Below are 24,125 nucleotides of genomic sequence, written 5' to 3'. Positions count from 1 at the left end.
TCGTCACTGTGTTTGAAGTGCGCTGATTTAGGTCCGCCCTTATCATTGTGATGGTCCTAAAGCTGATAGCAAGTCTATAAAACTCATCCGAACAAATATCTCCTTTCTTATGTGGGAAGAAATGCTTGGATCAAAGTGTTGTTTGTGTCTTTTACACTCTGAATTAAGTGACTTCATTGCCAAAAAATTGGGAGATGTTTTCAGGCACTTCCCCGGCATTCACAACCCTTTTGTATACCCAGGTACACTGTACTAGCAAAACCGTGAAAAACCTTGAATTACCCGAAAAAAGAACGTGTCTTGAAAAGCAAAATCGATTCTAGTCACTATGGGAAATCTCTCAACTAGCTTTACTCTCTTGTTTGACAATCTACACAATCCACTGACAAATTACATGTTGTTATTTTTAAAGTTACTGGGTAGTTGTGTAAATTATGAGAATTCATGTGTATATCATAGCTTTAACCTGGCATAATATGCACAAACTTTAATCAATGCTTATAATTTGTTAGTTTTACTTGAACCTAATGTACTTAATTTCAAGGACAGGATTTAAATTATTAAAAAAAACCCTTGTTATGTTTTCAAAATTCTTATTTAACTTTCAATTTATATTGTATATTATTTTTGTCCATCGAGCGAGTCTAATTTTTATTATTATGTACCTTGAATTCATAGTGTAAATGAATGAAATAATATGCAAGTTACACACAACCTGCTACGGAGTCGTTAACTAAGCTTAAGATACATGCATAAAATGAATCCTTAAAACAAATTTTCTGTTTGAGTGGTCAATTCCCATATCTTGGTAGGAAGCGCTTCCCTCTGGCGTCTGTGTACAATAACTATTAACCCTGTAGAACAAATTGTAAATATATCTATAAAAAATGACAAGGATCCAGAGGGGCACCAACTCGTTTATCACACAACCCAAACAGTTTCTCCACAGAGATTCACCGACATTGCTCTATCGCGGAGATACACTAGCTGGTGACAGAGACAAATGGGGCCCGGATTCAGTGTTATTTGTTGTCAAACACAATTGGTTGTAACTTCATTTTTCCCGGCCACCTAATTCTTGTTCATCGCAGAGATGTCTGCGTTTTCCTTCCTTTAACACCTTCTATAAACCCCCGGCGATTTACAAGGGAGGAGAACCTCATACAACTCAAACTCCGGGGAATCACAAATACCTGTTATCAAGCCTTGACAATTTTATGAATGAGGAATTTCTAATATCGAGGCATCAGACCCCGAAAATATTAAGATTGCGTTTCTAAAAGATTTTCCTCTCGTTCTCGAGGGATCAACTGTTGAAAATTTACAACAGTTAGGCTTATATTGGCGTTAAGGACTTTGTAAGGACCAGTAGCACCAGCCGTGTTGGGATCCAGCGCCTTTCTATAAAATAACCCCTGTCCGTCGTATAAGTTAATCTGAATTAAGGTGACATGGGACACCTCCATATTGTGACGTACTTTCCATTGAAATAAAAAATAAATCAAGCATAATTTTATATAATTGTTTACCCCCACAATTGTTATACGTTACAGCGTAGCGCATTCGATTTGAGCCATAGTTGCAAATTTGTAAGTCATAAGTTTGAATTCCGCTGAATCTTTGGTAATTTTTTCCCTTCCTAAAAAATGTTTAAATATATTTTGGTTAAATACTATAAAATTTGAAAATTATAAAACGGTGAAAGTATTTTGATTATCATAAACCAAATCAATATCGACAGGTGTCCCATACCACCGCAAAATTTTTATTATTAGATTTTAATGTCAACACCAGCCTTCTACAAATTAAAACGAATTCGAAATCTGAAAGGCAAACAGTGTTATAATTTAAAACAATGTTAGGGATTTTGAATGTTCTACTACATAAGGAAAAGAAGACAACATCATTTATATTCTTTTATCGTTTAATATTTTGTATACAACATGTATATGTAAATATAAATAACAAAATCATAGAACACCAAATCAGTTCATCAAAAGAAATTCCAATTCAAAATTTGCATCTTCCATTATTCATCACATATATTGAAGACAATATGAAACCAGACAACGTTTTTCTGCCTCCAATCTACTTCAAGCTTGGCAAAAGGTATTAAGGATATTTTCTATACATGAATGCATAAAAACACCCACCACATTCAAAAAGATGATTCAGACACTCTCATAATTTCAGAGCCATTTTAATTATTGAAAATGGCTTCAAAACCGAATTCAAGATATTATTGCACACGTTAAACTGACAACCCTTTTACAAATAATTTACTAATGATTAAAACAAATTAAGAGTTCTGGTTTTACAGGATATGCAAATCATAATCTTATCGACGCTCCTCTAATTATCATAGATTATGTTCTAGAACAGATGAGGTATTTTGTACAAAAAAGAAGAATTGCTTCCCAATGGCCTCCTCAATTGATTTCGCCGGGTCACCACTACCCATAGTGTAGATATTGCTTGCCCTGTATAATTGTCGGGTCATCACCATCCATAGTGTAGATATTGCCCTGTATATCACCACCCATAGTGAAGATATTGCCCTGTATATCACCACCCATAGTGAAGATATTGTCCTCTATAATTGTAACACGGTACATATATGTAAAACAGTTAGTGTCGTTCTCTGACCGGCCAACCGATACAAAATAAAAATATAAAATGAAACATATGAAAATACAAAAGTTAAATCATACTATAGTTCTGTTACAGACGGACTGGAACCACCACACACTTTAGACAGTAGGATTCTAACCTCTGACCGTTGATCCTCGGCTCATACCACATTATTTATTCATAACTTAACGAGGCAATTGTACAAGGTTTTGTGAAATTTCGATGTTCTCAATCAGCTTTGAATCGAGTACCTGTAAATATGTTACCGATTCACCTTGAAAGGTTCAATTCGACTTTTATAAAATGCTCTTGAAAGTTGAAAAAAAAGTATCGGTCAAGTTCAAAAAACAATTCAATTATGATAATTTGGTAGAAACAAAAATAACCAAAGGGAAAAGTGCAAGTCAGATATAAAAACAAACAATATTGATAACACTTCCCACAGCATTCCGATTAATGTATATAGTTACTGGAGATTATACATGTACCTCCAAAGATAGTCAGATCACAATGTTTATCTTTCAAACAAGTGTATGTTATTTTAGAAAACTGTTACTTTGAACCAAAAAAATCTGTTTCCAATTTCAATTCTTTATTGTAAGAATAAAATCAATAGTTACAGATTCTACATTCATATAAAATGGGTTGGAACAGTTTCGGCTTTTTGATAAACAGCTTTACGGTGTATTAAATTATATCTTATATTTCAATTCTCTATCATTCAAAACAGACCAATTTTCTTCATTAACAACAATACTTCGTACAAAATGTAAACGTAACACACGGTACTAATTATCACAGAAAAACAAAATAAATACACATAGAAACAAAATATCACTAACACTGGCATTACAAAAATACCAAAACCCTAAAGAAGTCTCCTTGTCTAATCCCTATCATCAAATTAATCGAATTCTCATAACAATGTAGCACTAAAAAAGGATTTTTTTATTTGTGTAAAATAGAATCCCTTCTTTATAAATATATGAAAGAAATTTAACCAAATTGAGAGAAAAAAATCCATAAGAATACCCCCCCCCCCCAAAGGCGCCGTCCAAAGTAATGGGCAAAATGCAGAGAATGCTGCATCTAATTTGTTAGCACTTTCATCTTACTTATTTTGTATTCTTTGTTATGTTTTAATCTGATTGGAACTACCATATAATAATGCCGACTCTTAAATCTGGAAAAAAATTCAAGAATTTTGCATGAGCACAAACAATTACAGAAAAGTTAATCATACAAGAATACCAAGGCAAACCTATTAATAAAAAAAAATAATTCGTGTGTTTTGCTTTGAAAAAGAAAGTTGCCTAAATCAAATCAGTGACATGTTTACCATAATTATTAATTGAAATAACTATAAAAAGAACGCTTATACATGTATATGAAAACCAACGGAGATGTAATAAAGCAAGTCGTAAAAAATGTTCAATTTCTTTGATATTTGTGAATCATAATATATGTATTCAGTCCAATATTCAAACAAGAAAATATTAATATAATTAGCGTTGTGTATGATAACAAACAAATTGTTGTATCTAAAAGTTTCTTTGTAAAATCAGTGTTTATATTCAAGAAGTATATGATGCAACCTAAGTTGGTATGGGACACCTCAATATTGCGACGTACTTCCTATCGAAATAAAAAGTATAATTTCTCCCAACAGTGTTACCTAACAGCTTGATGAAATGGATTAGCGCGGTAACTATAAAGGTGTTAATCGTGAGTTCGATTCCCGCTGGAAATATTTTTTGGTCAAGTTTTATAAAATTTGACAAAATTCTTACCAGTGAAGTATTCTAATTATAATATACTTTTATCCACATTAATATCGACAGGTGTCTCAGACCAACCTAATTTAAATTCCTTGTGACTTCTAGATAAAACAGCATCCAAACGAAATGGCTAAAATATCATTGAATGAAATGTGAAAATTCATAAATTATTGATTAACATGTATAAGCTTTAATTTTTGATAAGACCTGGTGTTCTTTATCGAACATGATAGATGCTTTGGGTGAACTATAATTTGCATGAACAAGTCTTTCTTATGATCCCATTGCCGCCTTGGCTTCATTCTACACTGAAATAGGAGTTCTGCATTGAGTAAAGCTTATCGATCGGATTTGGCAGGCCCGAGTTGTCAAGATGTGAATGAGGAGGGAGGCCACCGTTCACAAACAGTGGATCCACGCAACTCAAGCCATCATCAAGTCCTTTACGTCCAAGGTCGAGTTGGCTTCGGTATGACTCTAAAGAACGAAAGACAACATATTCTCTCACTCCTGACCTATGTAAGAGTTAATTAACATACAACGAATTGACCATTATTTTACAATTTACTAACGACATGGTTTTAAATACTAAGAAAAACTTCACATACCATGATCTCCCGATGAAAGTGGGGATATTTGCTCGATATTGTTGTTATTTTGAGGCTCCGATATCAAAGAACCTGGGGTAAAAAAAAGGCATATATTTAACTGGAAATATCATTATAAATATGTATGTTACCAGTGTCGTGTAAATGTAATATCATCCCCAGAGATTTTTTTTTAATTCACTGCATGTATAATAAATAATTCCTATTCCGGATATCTATACCGTTATTTGAGCCATTGCGCATGCGCAGAAAGGCTTCTTTATCGTACCCGTGCCTACCGCAATTGTCCAAGATTCCTCAATTAGTCACTTGTGTATAGTCTGTTTTATGCTTGTTACTTGAGTTTCTCAGTTGATAAATGTGTTATTAATATAAATCAAGCAGTATGAAGGCATAATTTAAAGCGTGTCAAGAACCATGATTTATTGAACCGCAGTACTACTGATAATTAATCTGATATTTTAATAACTATATATGTAGGTGTTATTATAAAGCAATTGTTATATTTTGAGGAAAACAACTTAATAAATGTTTGACCCTCCGAGGGTTAACGGGTGCGGGCCCCTCAAGATGGCCGACTTATTAAGGGGTTAAGTTGACTGTGTGTTTGACCCTCCGAGGGTTAATGGGTGTTGGACGTCGAACATGATATTGAGAGTTAACGGTCTATCAACTAGAACTTACGAAATACCTACAGCCTTAATTCTTTTCGTGAAAGAACAATAGCTTTAAGGTTTCATTACGAGATCAGTCATCGCTAGGTTCGAACTGCAACCGCATGACTAGCAAACATTACTTGAAACGGTCAAACTCGAAACACACTTAATATTTCCAATATTTTTTGCTTAAACTGTATGAATGTCAAGTAGCATCTTTGTCAGGTTCTTTAAACTCGAAACGCACCCTAATCACAAATGTAAAGTGTTACTCAATGGGGAAGTCGTACATTTACTTACTCAGTGATTCATCGTCTCTCACTTTTGGCAAACAGTCTGAAAAAGGACAGAACACAAATGGTTAATGAAATTCCTCAATTCCACCCCTCCCCCTCCCCCATGCGTGGTTTACCCTAGTCTAGTCAGGTATTAAACTAATAAACAGATAGGAGATATTCATTAACTGCATATGCAGGAAGATAATACGTGCAATAGGAACAGTTTTCCTTGACCATCAAAATACGTCGCCAGTCAATCAATCAATCAAATGAGTTTACCTTGATCGATATCCTCCTCCCGTTCAAATTTGCAGTCCTTTCCCTCATTTTTGACTTTAGTTTGTACCCCTGATTTTGTTCCGCAACCATCTTGATTTTGGCGACGTGCTAATTTTTTTACCTGCAAAATATTTTGTCAGTAGTTGTCGCTGGATTAATTAACACCACTTATGAAATGATTCTTCAACTGTAATATGAAATAACAACACACATCGGTATCATAACGCGCGTGCCTGTCCCTGCCAAAGAGAGACTCAAGGTCATTTTCTATACGATATAAGGGAATGCTCAATGTCGGCTAAATATTGTCAAATTTTGGTTCATTTATACACACATAAGTAAGAATTGAACTTCTTTTGGAAGAACAATGCACCATGCTATATAACAAAAAGATCATTGGTGAATGATCAGAAACCTTTCATTGCATGCAAAATAAAATTCAGCATTACGTACCTTTGCCCTCTGATTTTGAAACCACACCTGCACAACTCGAACACTAAGACCTGTTTCGGCGGCGAGTTGTTCGCGTACCTGTCAATAAGAAGACAATGATTCTGTAAAACACTGAATATTAACTAGTATTAACAAAGGCTTATAGGTTTATAATTCATAAGAGAATTAGAATAACATTTTTACCATAGCATTAAACTAAAATGTTCAATAATTAAAAAATTATGCAAAAATAACTTATAGAGAAAAATATCTTGCTTAAAACAGATTTCATATTGAGATTAAGAAAAAAAAAATAAATGAGATTAATATTTTGAAAACACTTGATTCCAGTTTTTATATTTTAAGTTGACGCGTACTTTTCTGCACGGCTTTGGGTTGAGTTCGAACGCTGACTTGAACTTGCGTCGCTGACTGGTTGTCAGAATGGTGCGGGGCCGCTTAGGGTGCTTCCCACAGTCACTCTCCCCATCCTCGTAACTGTCCGACCCATCGCCTAAAAACCAAAATTATAGTTCTCCCTAATACATTTCACAATTTTCAAAGTCGTTTATTGGAATGCTTGTTCAAGAGACTGATTTGTAAAATGAACAAGGGTATATATGATGAAATGTTAATATATAATCTTAAATTTGTTAAGTAAATATGTCATTTAAACCATATTTAGAATATTGAAAATGTTAAAAAAATTTGGACATTTTGTGGTTCTTTCGTTGACTGATTTGTCATTAAATTTCATGTTTTTTTTTTTATTTAGGATCCATGCGATCCAACATTGAATGTGAACAGAATACTTAGGTATTGCTAGTTTATTAAAATGGGCTTTTTATTTAGCTTGTTGTGTTTAATAATTCAAAAAAAGTTACAAAATTTAAACATTGAGAGGTTGGCTTTTCCTTATAATAAGTGACAAGTTCTTTGCTTTACTTCATACAAAGAATCTGCTTGATAAATTCGTACTTCTTGGACTTAGTGCCATCATGTTCATTTCTTTCTCAAAGTCGATACCACAGAAGAGTTGTCCGTCCTTTATTGCACAATGGTCACCTTGGCGGAGCTGCTGTCCGCACTCGATGCAGTTGAAGCATTGCTGGTGGTACACATAACCTTTTGCTCGCATCACAAATTCTGTTGGAATGACGAACATACCGCAACCATTGCAAGATGCTCGTCGGAACAACCTTGAATGAATAAAATTACATCTGTGTTTTAGTAAAATTGTGCAATTTTTTCCTTTACTAATCAAAAATGCGTTGTTGACAAGAAATGAATGCAAAATAATTAAAATTTATTTCACTGTTTTCCTTTTTTCATTGCATCTCTGAGCGCAGCGGGTACCAACGTATGGACACACAAAAAGATCGATAGCCACAGTGGAGGAAGATTTGTCGCGTTTGAGATCTTTTTGCAGTCAACTGAGTAGATATACATTAATTATTTTCACATACGACAGAAAGGAGCTCATGCAAAAGAGACAAAAAGTAGCTCTGCGACTAAACAAATCGGGACACCCTGTCGCACCGCCTGCGCCGCTAACGAAGTGTGAACACCTTCTGCCAAATTAGGCTTCCTCAATCGCTACTTAAAATGTTGCAGAAGTAAAGACGGATTTGAATTCACGCCAAATGGTCCGGACACGAGATATCACTCCGCAGAAGCAAAAGATACGGAAATCAGACCATTAAGCTTCACCGTTTTGAAAGAATATCCTTGCCGCATCCAATAGGAAACTGATGGAAAAAGCAGTTCGTTCGCAGGTCGAACAGAGTCTTGTATCTTGACTTATTGTTCATTTTGCGATGTAAATCGTCTGGTAAAAATTGACGAATGATTTAGAAATGGAAATCGAAGAAATTTGTTGACTGGGGATGGTTAATTCTTAATCCCCTATGTGACTGGCATTTATAGTTCTCATGGCATTGTTAGAATGATGCAAAAATACGGTCAAGTGTACTTTGTGTAGTGGATACCCCTGTCCGCTTAAGTGTTCTTTTCTCGGCGAATCAGATGAATTCTCGGATGATACATAAATGCATACAAAAATTGAAACATTAAATAGTGCTGTTTCTGAAGAATTGCGGCATAACATGGTTCAAAAACTAAAATACCCGTATAACAGTGAAATAAATACTGACATTAATTTTATTTATATACCTCTCTGTATTTTTTTTTTTTGCTCATTTAACAAAAAATGCCAACTAGCCTGACAATTAATTAACTATTGTTATAATAGGTCCTCTTCATAAATGGCACAGTGTAATGTCAAAACACCCACCGTTATAATTCTTTAATCTTAACCCTTCGCATCAAAAAGTTATGTTCATTGCCTGTGGAATGTTTGGAGTCTAAACATAAACAGGAAATAATTCCCTATAATTCGGGGTACACTTAGTATAAAAATACTGCCCCCAAAACGTCATAATACTCAGATGGGCTCAACTTCATCTTAATCTCACTTTAAAGGGACCTAGCCACGATTTGAGATGAAAATTTTATTTTTATTTTTGTTAAAAATAGTTTAATTGTGTATTTTGAACGATTTACCAAAATTTGAATGTTAGAAGTCAATTTACAAGCGAGACACAGAGGAAAGAAGTCGTTAAACAAAGTTTGAGTCTTATATTTGTTTACAAATAAAATAAAGACTTTACCATTTCTTTGACAAAATAACTTGTGACAAACAGGATGAACTGATTCAATGTTTTAAATAATTTTATCAGATTGAAACTTATACTAACTTGAGCTCAAATTGTGTCTTAGTCTCCTTAACAAAAGTAATTTATTGAGGAAAAGTGAGACTGAGTTTGAAAAAGTTAAATGGTCCCGGAAATATGATAAACCCCTATTTATCTTCATTAAACAACGGGAAAAAGGAAACAAAACCATAAAATGCCAACACGAAATTTTTTGGTCTAAGAAAAAGATAGACCAAGTTGTATATTTATTCTATACAGAGGCATCCGACATTTTGGACCTTCGAGGGTCTACTATGAAATTTTTTATGAAATTTGAATCAAGATATTTTGAATGAAATATTACATGTATTGGTCTATAACGTTATCTACATATAATTATCAATCTTATTATCAATCTCCAAAAAATAAGAACTGCTTAAATTATTTTCATAATTTTGACGTTTTAATCTTTGCTTTGTTTCTAAAAAAATTGATTTGGTTTTAAAACCCTCCCCATCAAAGTACTGATATGGCATACAGTGTAGATGCATATTAATTTGCAGTTTGTTATGCCGCCAAGTTCATATACTATTTATATAATTTTTTTTTTATCAGAATGTACCTCAATACATAGCTGAATCGAAATTGATCATTTGATATCAAAATGACGATAAACTGTATCATGTATACAATTAAAAATTGAACATAGTTAACATTTATCCTTTAAAATCAAAGGCGAGGGATCGACTTTTGCCCATACAATAATATCAACGAGTTTTACTAACAGATGTGTAACATCATTTACATACATGTATAAACAGTGTCATTGAACCTGTGTTATATATATATATATATATATATATATATATATATATATATATATATATATATATATATATATATATATATATATATATATATATATATATATATATCGAACGCCACATCTAACGTTAAATTCTGATTTTAGGATCATTTAATGGTGTTTCAAGCTTTGAAGGGGGAACATGCTTTGGATAAAATTCTTTGAACAAAGAAAATAAATAATATTATAATAATGATAAAAAAAAAAAAGAATACAGTCTAACTGCTGTAAACTACTTTGTAACGTGTTTGCTTTAATATAATTGTAATTGATTATATATTACATGTAGTCTAGTAATTCTGATAATGTTAACCAGTAACGTAGTCGTGTTTATGTGAATCAGTTCATTTTATTGTTTTATACAATTTCCTTACATTAAAACAGTTTTATCATCCTTTCTGTACAAGAAATACTCTAACTTGCTACTTTTATTCATATAATTCTTCTTCAAAGTACTAGTTTTGAGAAGAAGAAAAGCCCCACTATTTAGGCTTGTTTTTTTAACGCTGAATTTTTTACTTAAGATTTGCAGATTCTTTTTTTAAATCATTATTTTTCTGTATAAAAATCCTAATACATAGAGAATAATACATATCCTTTTCCATATCACAGCCAGTATCAGCTTGAAATATCAGTCCGAGGGCTGATATTGGTCGAGGGCTGAAACAGGCTGTGATATGGAAAAATGTGTCTTTTATCATATTTTAAAATTAACTGCTTCAAAGCACACCCTAGCATTTGAAGATTTTAACTACACTTAAAATTGTCGACTGTAACAAATGTTTTATTTTTTCGTCTGTAAACATGCACAAATGCCGAAATGAAATCGAAGTACTGAAGTACTGACGGGAGTTGATTTTATCGATTATCATTTATTTTAAATTCAACTTATCTTGCATGGCAATTAGTTTCTAGTCTGTATTGAATTGCGCGCTTTTTTATTATATGAATTTTTTTACTTTTCCAACAAGAATTTCGAGAAACCCCATATGAATCATGTTGTGTAATATTTAAAGATAGATTTCAAACTATGTATTAGTAATCGAAACAATTCTAAAAATCGTATGGATCCGAGCACTATTGATATCGAACTCTAGTCTTGTTCAAAAAGACGCTCGGCTGTCTCCGTTAATCTCCTACAAGCAAGAGAGTCTCTCTGTTTGTCGGAGATTTACGGAGACAGCCGAGCGTCTAATTGAACCAGACTTTATTAAACTCTGGCGTAGGAACACATGAGACTACAAAAATATCTAAATTGTTTGTATTATATATAATCTGACTATTTTCAAAGTGTTTATTGATAAGTTTCCTTGAAAAACAATGCTTCAGCATATGACATCGAATTTTTCTATTATTTTCAAGAACTAAGTCTTGTCAGCGGTGATGATTTGTGCTTAGGTCCAAACACTGTTTCACTTTCGGTTTGCCAGAGTAACTGCATAGGAGAGTTGACTAAAATCAACTCCCAAAAAGGGAGTTCTTCAAGGGGTGTGATACAGATCCGTATCAGACCTGGGGCTGATAACCTGTATCAGCCTCGGAGGCCGATACGAGTTTTGTGATGTCATCTGTATCACATATGCAAAAAAAAACCAACTTGTATTTATCACTAAGTATATAATGAAAAGATACATTTGCACCATTTATAGTTTAATGGGACACTATCTACAAAAAAATAATATAATCCACCAAAATTTAAGAAAGGACGTGATCTCCAAACGACACAATATCTATGAGGGATTATTGGCATTCTGGAATCGATCCGTTATTTCTAATAAACAACGGGGTGTCAACTTCTTTCTGGAAACTAAGGTAACAAGAAATATATTGGAGTGGAGGATGCCGCGGGCGAACTTCGTTATTGCCCATTATTTTAGTCTCTTATTGCCAGGGTTTATAAATACTGACAATCGAAACAAAACTTGAAAGCTGCGGAATCTCATAAAGTACAACCAAGTTGAGAGAGAGAGAGAGAGAGAGAGAGAGAGAGAGAGAGAGAGAGAGAGAGAGAGAGAGAGAGAGAGAGCCCGCTCATTCAGCATGAATATTTTCAGACCATTCTACAGTATTTATCATTTCAGGGGGAAGACACCGTAGAAACATTTACGCAACATGATGAAAACGGGGAGAAAATCCTAGTTGTATTCTTACTTGTCATAGTCGTTTTTGCAGTAAAACTGTCTGTTGCGATGGAAACATGTGCGGGTGAGCTGGGTTTGGCACACTGAGCAGACGACACATTGCTCGTGCCAGGGTAAGTCCATGACCCGCAGGAGAAAGCGGTCTTCAATGGGGTACTGGCAGGATGCACACACCTCTTTATGCTGTTGGCTGGGCATCGAAGCACTGAAAACAGCATGGAATTAATACAAACATTCAAAGAAAGCAAATCCTACATGTAGACATGCACTTTTTCTACATGCTTTAAAGCAGTAAGGTCAAACAGGGTTACATTAAATACGATAAAACAAAGAAAGTGATCAAATGCATCTAGTAAGTTTATTTTTATACTTCAATTATCACATTAGATACCGAGTTTGTGTCTGTTTTTTTCATTGGTCTAGAATATGTAAACTCCACCATTTTCTGAAGACGTGCTATTTGAACGTGAAACATAATTGACACGCGTTACATAACTTACTACATACAAAACATATCTTGATAAGGTTTTGTTTCTTCTATTTTTTATAATAACATTAACGATTTTTACATGGTGGAAATAATATTTAAAGACATGTATTTTGGGGTTCTTTTTTTTTTAAGGGGAGAACTATTGGCCAAATGTGAACAAGACCTCTGGGTTGTTTATCTGTGGGGTGAATTTTAATCAATTCTGCAGGTTTCTTTACACTGAGTCGAGAACCTTTGTCGTCTTGTGTGGCCATTTTCTTTTCAAAGAGAGTTCATGATTTGTGAATAAATGTTCAATCAGTGTGTTCAAAGTGAGGAATTGTGAAAAACATATCGTTTATCCTAATCGTGCGCATGCTTTCATTTTCAGTTGACGACACCTTGGAAACGGGTTAGTTTGGAACCCAGGGGGGCGTGAGTCTGATCATTCTCCGGGTAGCGCAAGCCGGGCGTTAAATCTGCTCGATTGTGTCGTGGAGGCTCATCAGCGTCATCAAAGTTGAAGAACAAGATTTAAAGTATAGTAGAAAACTAACGCAATGAACAATGGATGACATCAAGCGAAAGTCATATACTACATGTATGACCAAATATAAGAGATACGAAATGTTTAACATTTTACTCGAAATGTATAGAATTTCTGTATCTACTAGAATGTTGTCCTACAGAAAAGATCAGACCAAATATACCATCTTTGTAATATGATATTTTCCCAACAAATGATATATGTCTAATATTATTAATTTATTTACCCAAGTTACTGATATTTCAGTTGTTAGAGCATTCTGCAAATACCGCATTATTTAATTAAACAAGAATTCTAAACCTTTTAATAGTTTGAACATTTTATTAATATTTTTGTTTACAATATTGTTAACCAGTATTTCATTATGGTTTTTAGGTAATTCTGGAAAACCAAGACCTGTGAATTCGAATGGAGCATCCCACCAAGATTTTTTCATTCAAACCCTGTTTATCCGAACCATATTAACTTAAATTTTCAAGTGAAACAATTGTCATTTATTTATTCTATCTTTTTTTAAATAATAATGCCATGATGAACCTTTACTTAACAAGGCAGTGCCAATGGTGTTGTAACTTAGCACCGCATTGTTCGTAGTGACTGTATAACTGTAGGAACATACATGTACTGCTATACATAAATACAGGGATTCAAGCATATTTCGTCCTCTTGGTGTTCGGGCCCTTTTAGGCTAACCTAACGCAAAATGTTAGTTCAGTAGGGAGCCAATTCCAAGCAATTCAAAGAAATTTTAACTATAGTTTAATCATTGTATTTTTAGAACATATTTCATAGGTTTTAGGCCTGGTAAATTTACAGTAATTTGACTTTCGGGGTAGAAATTGAATTTTATTCACAAAAATGGAGAGAAAATGTAAAATGTTAGCTTCCAAAAATAAAAACAAAAGATAAGAAAAGAAAAAAATGTATTTCATTTTTTGTGACGTGTCTAATATAGAGGAGCAATGAGATGGATAAAAACAATCAGTTAATATATATATATATATATATATATATATATATATATATATATATATATATATATATATATATATATATATATATATATATATATATATCGTTCCCCTATCTAAAACGTTATGATTTAGTAATATATATATAATAATAATTTGAAGATTTTTTTATCACGTAGCATTGAAAGATAATCTTGTACTTGCATTCACTCTTTTTGTGTGCTTTTCTTTGTGGAAATGTACAATATTTTGACTTATAAATAACTAGTACTTGTATATGGAAAAATTGATAATGCAATTAAAGGAGAGAAATCTCGCTGTTTGAAATTGGATCAATATTATTGAAATATCATTCCAACAGAGAACCTTTTAGATAAACCAACCTGCAGTTTTAAATATTGAGACACATCTGTAGAACAAGATTAATGCACGCAACTTTTTTTATCAAACCAAATGTACATATAAAATAATAAACACTTGCAGAAGAAATGAAACTAAATGTCTCCTGAAGCTTAGACTCAAATCCATAGTTAAATTGAACGGAAACTCTCATTATAATAGTCTGCTCATTGCGAGACGATAATCAACAGTCCTGTGAAATTTAACAACTTATTTTCGTGTGTTTACTTCAAAATACCCCATTGTTGATTTATTTTCGGGGGAGGGGTGGAGGTGTATATTTGTCGACAAAATATATACAAGTTGAAATCAAAATCGGATATTTTAATAATTTAAAAATCTATTTCACCTGAACCGTAAAATAAATTTGTAATAAAAGTAAAGTCTATCCTAACAATGCCATTTACAATGAATTTAATTAAAATTAAAACGTATAGCTTTTCGCTACAACGTCCTAACAAGTAATTCAGATTACTTCAGAGGTTTTTCCGGAAAAACTGGGAACAATATGTGATAGGACTGTTCCTGAAAACATTTCAACAGCATGAATTTAAATTGTGTTTTCTGGTATACAACAATTGATATGAGATACGAAATGATAACATTTTACTCGAAATGTATAGAATTTCTGTATCTACTAGCATGTTGTCCTACAGAAAAGGTCAGGTTGATGAGATTCACAGACCAAGGAGATGGATGGCATTTTTGTGGCAGGAATTCGGTCTGACTTCGTTTGTCGTTAAGTAGAAACTGGAGAGACTTTAGCTGGTTGTCTGGCATAGGATCCCTGCACATCTGTTGCAGGGCTAATGGCAGAATATACGAACCAATCAAAACACACGTTTGATTTATTTATCTTACAAACCAAATCCTTTAATCGAAGAAGTCGATTATCTATGCCAGTACGAGTTGACAAAGACAGTGGCAGATTTACAACAGTTCCCCCCTATATCAGCGAGTGGACACATACCTTATCTTGAACAAGTTGTCAGTAATTGTAATTGGGGGACCGATACTGATAGAGTGACCACTCAATGAGACCCCACCCATTCATTTCTCATTAAAACGATATCTAAACCACCGACTAAGTCATAGCCACATTAGTTATACAGTGTTAAGTCGAATGGTTAAGTTAGAAGTCTGAAAAGAACCATGTATAGAAATCGTTTGCAGAAACTAATAGCACAAACGGGAAACCGTTCAACCATTTCTATGATAATTTCTTAAATACATGTTTTTAATACTTTGTCTAAAGGTCAGTTATACAACCCTGTTATGTACTTTTGTCAAACTAAATTGTGCAACAATAATATTTAAATGTTTTGTAACTTCCATACTTGATTAACATGAAAACCATCCTTGAATTTTTTTTGAGCACAGTGAATGTATTTTTATCATATCACAAAGGCCGTTTTTTTTTAAACTAAGAAAGCAATTCAAATAAAATCAGCTATAACACATAGTTCGAAAGTCTCTTCGTGGTTATTTGAGTTCTCTTGCAACAGTTTTTACTTTCAGTTTAGGTGCGTACCCGAAATGATACTGCGTCCATCAAATGTATTCCAATTGCTCTTAATTGACAATTTTACCTTTTAATTTTTCATTGAGAAATCAGTTATTTTCGATGCTTTATAAGAACAAAATGATTCTGTAACCAGTGCCAAACTGCCGCTTATTTAAAGTTATTCAGGTACTTCCAGGGACGTGTATATATATAAATCCATTTTTATTCTGAATCATATTTTCAGGAAAGCAGACGTATAAAAAATAGCTGTAACTATCTAACGTATACAGACAGAGATTCATTGGTATATGAATGTTCAAACGCAATATTTGATGAACATGATGCGTGTATCGTTATTCGGTAAATAATTATATATGTAATATCGTTTCTGATTTTAAATGCATTAAATGTTTAATTTTATATAAATCAATTCATTTCACAATTCAAGGTACTGATCAACACTAAATATTATATGTAATCTTTTATGATTTTAACTGCATATAATTTGAATAAATAAAAATTGATTTTAATTGATATAATAGTGATAGTATCAATACTTCTATTGTCTACAACAACAAAATGTTTGGTTTTAAATTTTTATGTTGCTTAACCCCCCCCCCCCCCCCCCCAAAAAAAAATTACTGTTAAAAGTGAAAAGTGTTCTTATGGTGGTTCATGCTAGCGTAACCTTTGTGATATATATATATATATATATATATATATATATATATATATATATATATATATATATATATATATATATATATATATATATATATATATATATATAATGGTTCGAGAGAATAAAAAAAAAAGGTAAAAAGAAAAGAAAAGAGAAAAAAACGAAGAAAAAAGAATGGTTCAGTTGTTGGACGGTTATTTTAGAGGCGGTCTGCCTGGTCTGGTTTTAACTTACAAAACAAAATGTAAATAATTTGTCTCCAAGGCGCTTATATTTGGTAAGGGGGACATCATAACAGAAAAAATTCACCCCAGTACATGCATTGCATTCTGAGGGGTTCTAAATGGAAGAACCCACTTTTGAGTGCTTGGCAAGAACCTATATTTGGTCCGTTCTGTCAGTTTGCAATTGATGAAGTTTGTTCTTTCATTTCTTGCAACAAAGTGGTTAAAAGCACGTTTATATGAATAAAATATAATAAAATAATAAAATGAATGAGATTTGGTCCTGTTTGACTACAGCATAACTGGACAGTCAGCACAATCATTAAGATATTAATCCAGACCTAGTTCAGATGTTGAAACAACAGGAAAACCAGCATTCTTTAATTTTCCCTGTTTCTCTCTCAATAAAAAAGTTTTTTAAGTTTAATTATTTCTATACAGTATATACTAGTACATAAAGTATATATCTATGCATTGTCAGGAAAACCTCTACAGCTGCATAGTTATACGCCAAGCTTTAAAGTTGATAATGAAAATAAAATATATACACCCACTTAAACAAGCTTTTGTATATATTGACTATGTTATTCTATAGTATATTAATAATATTCTTCATGAAGTTGGTACTTATCGTAAGCTCGCTTTTATATCTATTTCGCTTACATTCTTTCTTTTCTATTTTTTTGTTTTAAAAGATTTCATTTCTTTCGGGTAATATTTTAAAACCATTTAAAAACCTCGCACCCCCTTTTTAATTTTGAAAAAAAAATGTAAATAATAGGAGAATGATAATAGATATTACCTGTTGAACTGGAAACCTCAGCAGACAGTTAATATTCCAAATACGGTCGTGATTCCTCGCTAGAGCATTTGGATATTCTTACAAAAGAAGGCCATTTTACAAATATCTGTCAATCATTATCGGAGAATTATCAAGTTTGCTGAGAACGGGTGGGCGGGCCTATAGAGAAATCTTTGGCCCTCCTCTGGAATTAGATAGACGCATGTAGATTGACCCGCATGCGGACTTTTAAATTTTCTTTGACAAGGAAAATCTTGAAAGCTGTCATTTGAGTTATAATTTATGCATTTGTAATTATTAATATCGATAGCTTTTAATTCGATTTATCACTATCTCGAAAATATCATTCTGAACTAGGCATGTACTGCTTAACATTATCTTTAGCAGTGTATAACACTTGCAGTTACAGATATTACCAACCATAAAAATAATTGTAGATTATATCCTAGTTGTAGTTAGAAAAACAAAATGGATTTGTTATTCAATATGGTAATTTTGATCGAAAAAAAAAGCGACTCGGAAATTTCACAACGATGAACCCTGCAATACCACGTGACACAGAGCCCGTTTTACCTGCAAAAGGTGTTTCTGTTGACAGCGGTTCCTTCATCAGCTCGATGAACACATATACAATATAATACTCGTGGCGTGCAGATTGTCGCAGGTCTTTATTAAAAATCAATGTTGGCTTTTTGTTCATTCTATTAACTAATGCATTCAAAAGGAATTGAGTCGCGAAAACAATTTTGGATGTTTGTTCATTTTATATCAGTGTTCGTTCGTTTATCGCTGACTTTTTTGTTGCATCAATAAACGGTAGTGGGAGAGTTACCATCCTAAGTTACAGGCTTATTTGTCCGGGTTAAAAGCTGTTATTTCATTTATTATCTGCCTAATTATATACTGACCGATCTGTCGATGCAAACTAATGCTTTAATATTGTCAAACGTATGTGGAAAGAAAAAAAGCGAAATAACCTTAAGAAGATGACAATAATTTTCCCAAGGTCAAAGGCTGAAGATACGCAACTAAACTTTATTCCTAAACATTATTTCGGAAATAATTTCAGATTGTAGAAAGTTGATAGAAAAGTCATAACCTCTAAATGTCTTGCTATTCATTCATATCCACCCGATAATTTTTGAAACCCAAATTACTTTAAAATATCTGCATGGATAAAGATAAATTATAAAATAATTGTATAACATCGAAAATGCTTTACAGTTTACAGTTGCTTTACAGTTTGAATTGAAAATATATGTATAATTTCAGAATAAAAATCAAACTCACCTCGTAGCTTGATTCAAAATTTTTTGGCTTTATTACTTCAAATATTTAAAAAAAACTTAAGTACATGTATTTCTTCAATTTTGTATCATGGTGTAGGTTTTTTGTTTATTGATATTGAAATTTTGGTTCCTGCAATCATTTTGTTCTGTTTCACGTCCTTACTCACGTTCTTTGTATTTCTACTGGTATGATTCAGCTACTGCAGACCTGCGCGATCAACTCTCACAGTCCACAATACTGACCAGCTATGGGTTTGTCACGCTTTTACTCGGAGAAAACGCGCCATTATGTGAGCTCGTTTGTTGCTAATAGGGATGTGAGGCTCGTTTAGAAGTTAGTCCAGACCAGGGAAAATTAAAGAAGGGGAGCGCGGGGAGAGCGCCGTAACCTCCGCTAATCGCTTTGTGATTCGCTGCCCGCAGCCTCAGGGTCGGTAGTCGGGCGATGCAAGTGGTCATTTTGGTGCCACTTACTGGAATTAGATGTCATCGCTGAATCACTGACCTTACGCGTCAAAGGACACCATCTCTTAGAATTCAAACGTCTCATCAAACAGATACATGTAGGTATTTAAAGGGTTCCCTTCTTATTTGCACAAAATCGTCGCTTCATGACTGGTCTGAACATATTCGCGCTTCAAAAGTCGGTTGTTGCAAATAGCACTGAACAAGGAAACATTGCAATTAAGCCAATGACAATCTTGTTTGTCTTCATCACTTATTGGCTTGTATTTTAGGAGATATTGTCTAATCCTCTCTCATGCGTCTGTTTTGCTCAATACTTATATAATATACATGTTCTACATTTAAGAAGTAAACAAAAACCATTTATTACTAACTCGACCAATCCTACGATTCCTCGTGGATATTGACCGAAATTTAAGGGCTGGATGGTTGCGGCAATTTTTAGATATCAAAACATTGAAGCTATGATTTATGGAATTTTTCGTTACTAAATTATAGATTCAAGTTTTAAAAAAATCACAAAATTTAGGACAGAGCTTGTGGTTGATTCTTTGGCCACCCAGCCTCCTTAAATGCTTTATACGGTATTATTTTTTTCTTTAACACTTCATGGCTTGTGGTTCTGATGTACCGGGAGTATGTGGCTGTTTCTAGGACAGCTTATTGTCGCGTGTTTTCCATCCTGTTTCACAAATAGACGACAGAAGTAGACAACAACAACAGCAGGAAGTCGGGGCCGGCACCAATGCAGTGATTCAGCCAGTGAGGGGTGGGGATGCTTCAATTTATTTTTGTCTACTGACGCAACTCATGTTCTTTACACCCACATGAATTAAAAAATATGTGACATGTCTGTTGATTTTATTTATAATCTAAAAAATGGACAAATGGTTCTTATCCAACATTTTAAAAAATATATGCATGTTTAAAACAGAATTTTAAGACATACACGTAGTAATATTTAGCTTCAATTTTGTTAAAGTTACAATAATTGCAAAAACGTCTATTTATAAAATTTTTGTCTACTGACGCAACTCATGTTCTTTACACCCACATGAATTAAAAAATATGTGACATGTCTGTTACAATAGAGAGGTTGAGATTTCAAACGTGTACGGGTACGTGTACGTGAACTAGGGGAATCACCTAAATTCTTCGCGTATTACGTCATCAGTTTTTGTGACGACATGGTTTCTACACGTTCTCTAAACGTGTAGAGTGTCGTCTACACGTAAGTACAAACGTGTAGCTTTTTACAACAAATAAAATCTTATTGATGAGTGAATGTATTCTTGTGATACATTATATAGATTTTTAACCTTCATTTGCATGAAAATTGATAAGAAATTTACCATTTATTTGGAATTAACTAAATAAATTCATGTCACAAAACTGCGTCGATTTACGTACAAATTTATATCCTACAAGTTAAGAAATCTCAACTGATAAATTACAAAAACGTGTACGTGTACGTGTAGTTTTAACACACGTACGCGTACCCGTACACGTTTAAAATCTCAACCTCTCTAATAATTGCAAAAACGTCTATTTATAAAATTAATACAACTTAAATTTTTTTTTACTAAATTTAAGATGAAATCGATTATAGTTGTTATTCTACATATAATGTTTCTTTACACACTATTTGGGTGTGGATTACTATGTGAGTAAATTTTCTCGTAAATATTCATTTCAAAAATTCAACATATTTTATTGAGAACAGTCCAAAGGATTGGACACACGTTTTACTTGGGTAGTTCTCTCCTTGTCACAGACACGTTAATTATTTTAGATTTGCAGACCCATAAGATAATGAACTACTACCCGTCACATCGGCATATTCCATGTGTGTGTGTGTGTGTGTGTGTGTGTGTGTGTGTGTGTGTGTGTGTGTGTGTGTGTGTGTGTGTGTGTGTGTGTGTGTGTGTGTGTGTGTGTGTGTGTGTGTGTGTGTGTGTGTGTGTGTGTGTGTGTGTGTGTGTGTGTGTGTGTGTGTGTGTGTGTGTGTGTTTGTAAGCACCTGAATACCACTACACGAGTATGAATACACACGTTTTATCCCACTACATTTTTTCTTCCCACTACATGCACCCGTGTAGTGGGAAGTAAAATCGTTCGGAAACGTTATTTCTCATCGTACTTGATTCAAAAAATATAAAATCGTACTATGTTTGGGTTTCCGGTGTGTATGTGGATTTTTTTACACGCATCGTGGAGTCCATAAGAGTACTTTACACACTTTCCTCCATTGGATATAAATAGCGCATGCGCAATCGGAACTTCCTACTCGTCGATGGAAATAATTGTTTACAGTAAGTATCATTTTTTCTTCGATATCTAGGGAATTATGTCATTCTATTCTAATAGATAAATCTGGTAAACGACTATAACAAGGTCAGGCATTGTCTTTCCTGTTAAGTTTTTCACTGATAAGAGAACACGAGATCTAATTTTGACATCATGCGAATGCCATATTCATAATCAAAGAAGGGAACGTAACTTATTTAGAATTAAAGTGTGTCTATTTTATTTCAAGATTTATTTAATTATTGAACAGATTATTACTTATATTTTAAGGGATATATCAGTACCTTCTTAGTGGCCGAAATTCGGCCCCATTCCTAATCAGAAATAGGTGATATTTCCTCAATTTAGCGGTATTTTTTCCCAACTGGTTAACACTGAGTCTATATTTAATTCTTTTAAATAAATAATGTGTATTAAAAGCAAAATATGTGATCTTTTAACCTCAATCAGCATAGCTTTTATCATAATACATGTTTAAAAACATTCTGTAAACATTGCCAACTTTTAATCCTAATTTCCTCTATCTTTCTAAAAATCATAATGCTGTGTTCTGTGGAATCGTTATGCTGTTTCCACATACATGTACTTGATTGATATACCTTTTCAATTGTACAATTTCATTAAAAATACGGATGAATTACGTTACATAATTATATTAATAGAAACATATTGGGATGAGTTTTCTCATGGGGTTAAATTTCAAAATAAATGATATTTACTTAAGCTAATGGTGATTATTTCTTAATATTAGTACGATCTGAGATAAATTTGGGTACAGATAATGATCCAAAAAGATTTAGAGGGTTTCCTAAGTGATTAAGTGTACAGATTGATTTTAGAACGTTAAAATGAAAAGTACAGGTTTCCTCATTGGGGTCTAAGTTCAATAGGAAAGGATTTTTACTTAAACTATTGATGATTATTTCTTAACATTAGTATAGTTTAGGATAAATTAGGGTACAAATATTGATTGAAAAAGATTTAGATGGTTTCCTAAGTGAATAAGTATACTGAATTCATAACGTTTAAATCAAAATTATGGGTTTCTTCATGGGAGTCTAAGTTCAATAAGAAAGGATTTTTACTTCAACTAATGGTGATTATTTCTTAGTATTAGTGTAATTTAAGATAAATTAGGGTACACATATTGATTTAAAAAATTTAGGGGGGGGGGGGTCCTAAATAAATACTATACTGATTTTAGAACGTTAAAATGAAAATTAAGGGTTTCCTTATGGAAGTCTAAGTTCAAAAGGAAAGGATTTTTACTTAAACTAATGATGATTAATTCATAGTATTAGTGTAATTTAGGATAAATTAGGGTACAAATATTGATTGAAAAAGATTTAGGGGGTGTCCTAAGTGATCAAGTATACTGATTTTATAACGTTGAAATGAAATGTATGGGTTTCCTCATGGGAGCCTAAATTTAACAGAAAAGGATTTAACCTACACTAATGGTGATTATTTCTTAGTATTAGTGTAATTTAGGATAAATTAGGGTACAAATATTGATTGAAAAAGATTTAGATGGTTTCCTAAGTGATTTAGTATACTGATTTAAGAGCGTTAAAATGAAAAATATAAGTTTCCTCATGGGGGTCTAAGTTCAAAAGGAAAGGATTTTTACTTAAACTAATGATGATTATTTCTTAACATTAGTGTAGTTTAGGATAAATTAGGGTACAAATATTGATTGAAAAGATTTAGATGGTTTCCTAAGTAAATAACAATACTGAATTCATAACGTTTAAATTAAAATTATAGGTTTCTTCATGGGATTCTAAGTTCAATAGGAAAGGATTTTTACTTTAACTAATGGCGATTATTTCTTAGTATTAGTGTAATTTAAGATAAATTAGGATACAAATATTGATTTAAAAAATTTAGAGGGGGTTTCCTAAATAAATACTATACTGATTTTATAACGTTAAAATGAAAATTAAGGGTTTCCTTATGGAAGTCTAATTTCAAAAGGAAAGGAATTTTACTTAAACTAATGATGATTAATTCATAGTATTAGTGTAATTAAGGATAAATTAGGGCACAAACTTTGATTGAAAAAGATTTAGGGGGTGTCCTAAGTGATCAAGTATACTGAATTT

General features: G+C 32.9%; 1 protein-coding gene across 1 annotated transcript; it reads right to left on the bottom strand.

The window, feature by feature from the left end:
- Positions 1 to 1,911: 1,911 nt before the first annotated feature.
- Positions 1,912 to 18,073, bottom strand: LOC128157309 (LIM homeobox transcription factor 1-beta.1-like). The gene is made up of 9 exons (XM_052819802.1): positions 17,960 to 18,073; positions 12,372 to 12,566; positions 7,641 to 7,861; positions 7,040 to 7,176; positions 6,684 to 6,761; positions 6,231 to 6,351; positions 5,974 to 6,009; positions 5,018 to 5,089; positions 1,912 to 4,886 (listed from the first exon to the last, which is right to left on the bottom strand). Exons 2-9 carry the CDS (start codon positions 12,557 to 12,559, stop codon positions 4,708 to 4,710), a joined length of 1,032 nt encoding a protein of 343 aa, XP_052675762.1. The 5' UTR covers positions 12,560 to 12,566; positions 17,960 to 18,073; the 3' UTR covers positions 1,912 to 4,707.
- Positions 18,074 to 24,125: the final 6,052 nt, after the last annotated feature.

The sequence above is a fragment of the Crassostrea angulata genome, chromosome 7 (assembly GCF_025612915.1).
Source record: "Crassostrea angulata isolate pt1a10 chromosome 7, ASM2561291v2, whole genome shotgun sequence".
In the NCBI taxonomy this organism is placed as follows: Eukaryota; Metazoa; Mollusca; class Bivalvia; order Ostreida; family Ostreidae; genus Magallana; species Magallana angulata.
Note: the sequence above shows the minus strand (reverse complement) of the source record. Positions and strands in the feature narration are given on the sequence as shown.

Coding starts and splice junctions, on each gene's coding strand:
- LOC128157309 (XM_052819802.1), bottom strand. CDS start 12,559: ATGCCCAGCCAACAGCATAAAGAGGTGTGTGCATCCTGCCAGTACCCC. Junction 7,862..12,371: donor TGCAAAAACGACTATGACAA/GTAAGAATACAA, acceptor TATTCATTCAAG/GTTGTTCCGACGAGCATCTT. Junction 6,010..6,230: donor GGAGGAGGATATCGATCAAG/GTAAACTCATTT, acceptor GTCCTTTTTCAG/ACTGTTTGCCAAAAGTGAGA.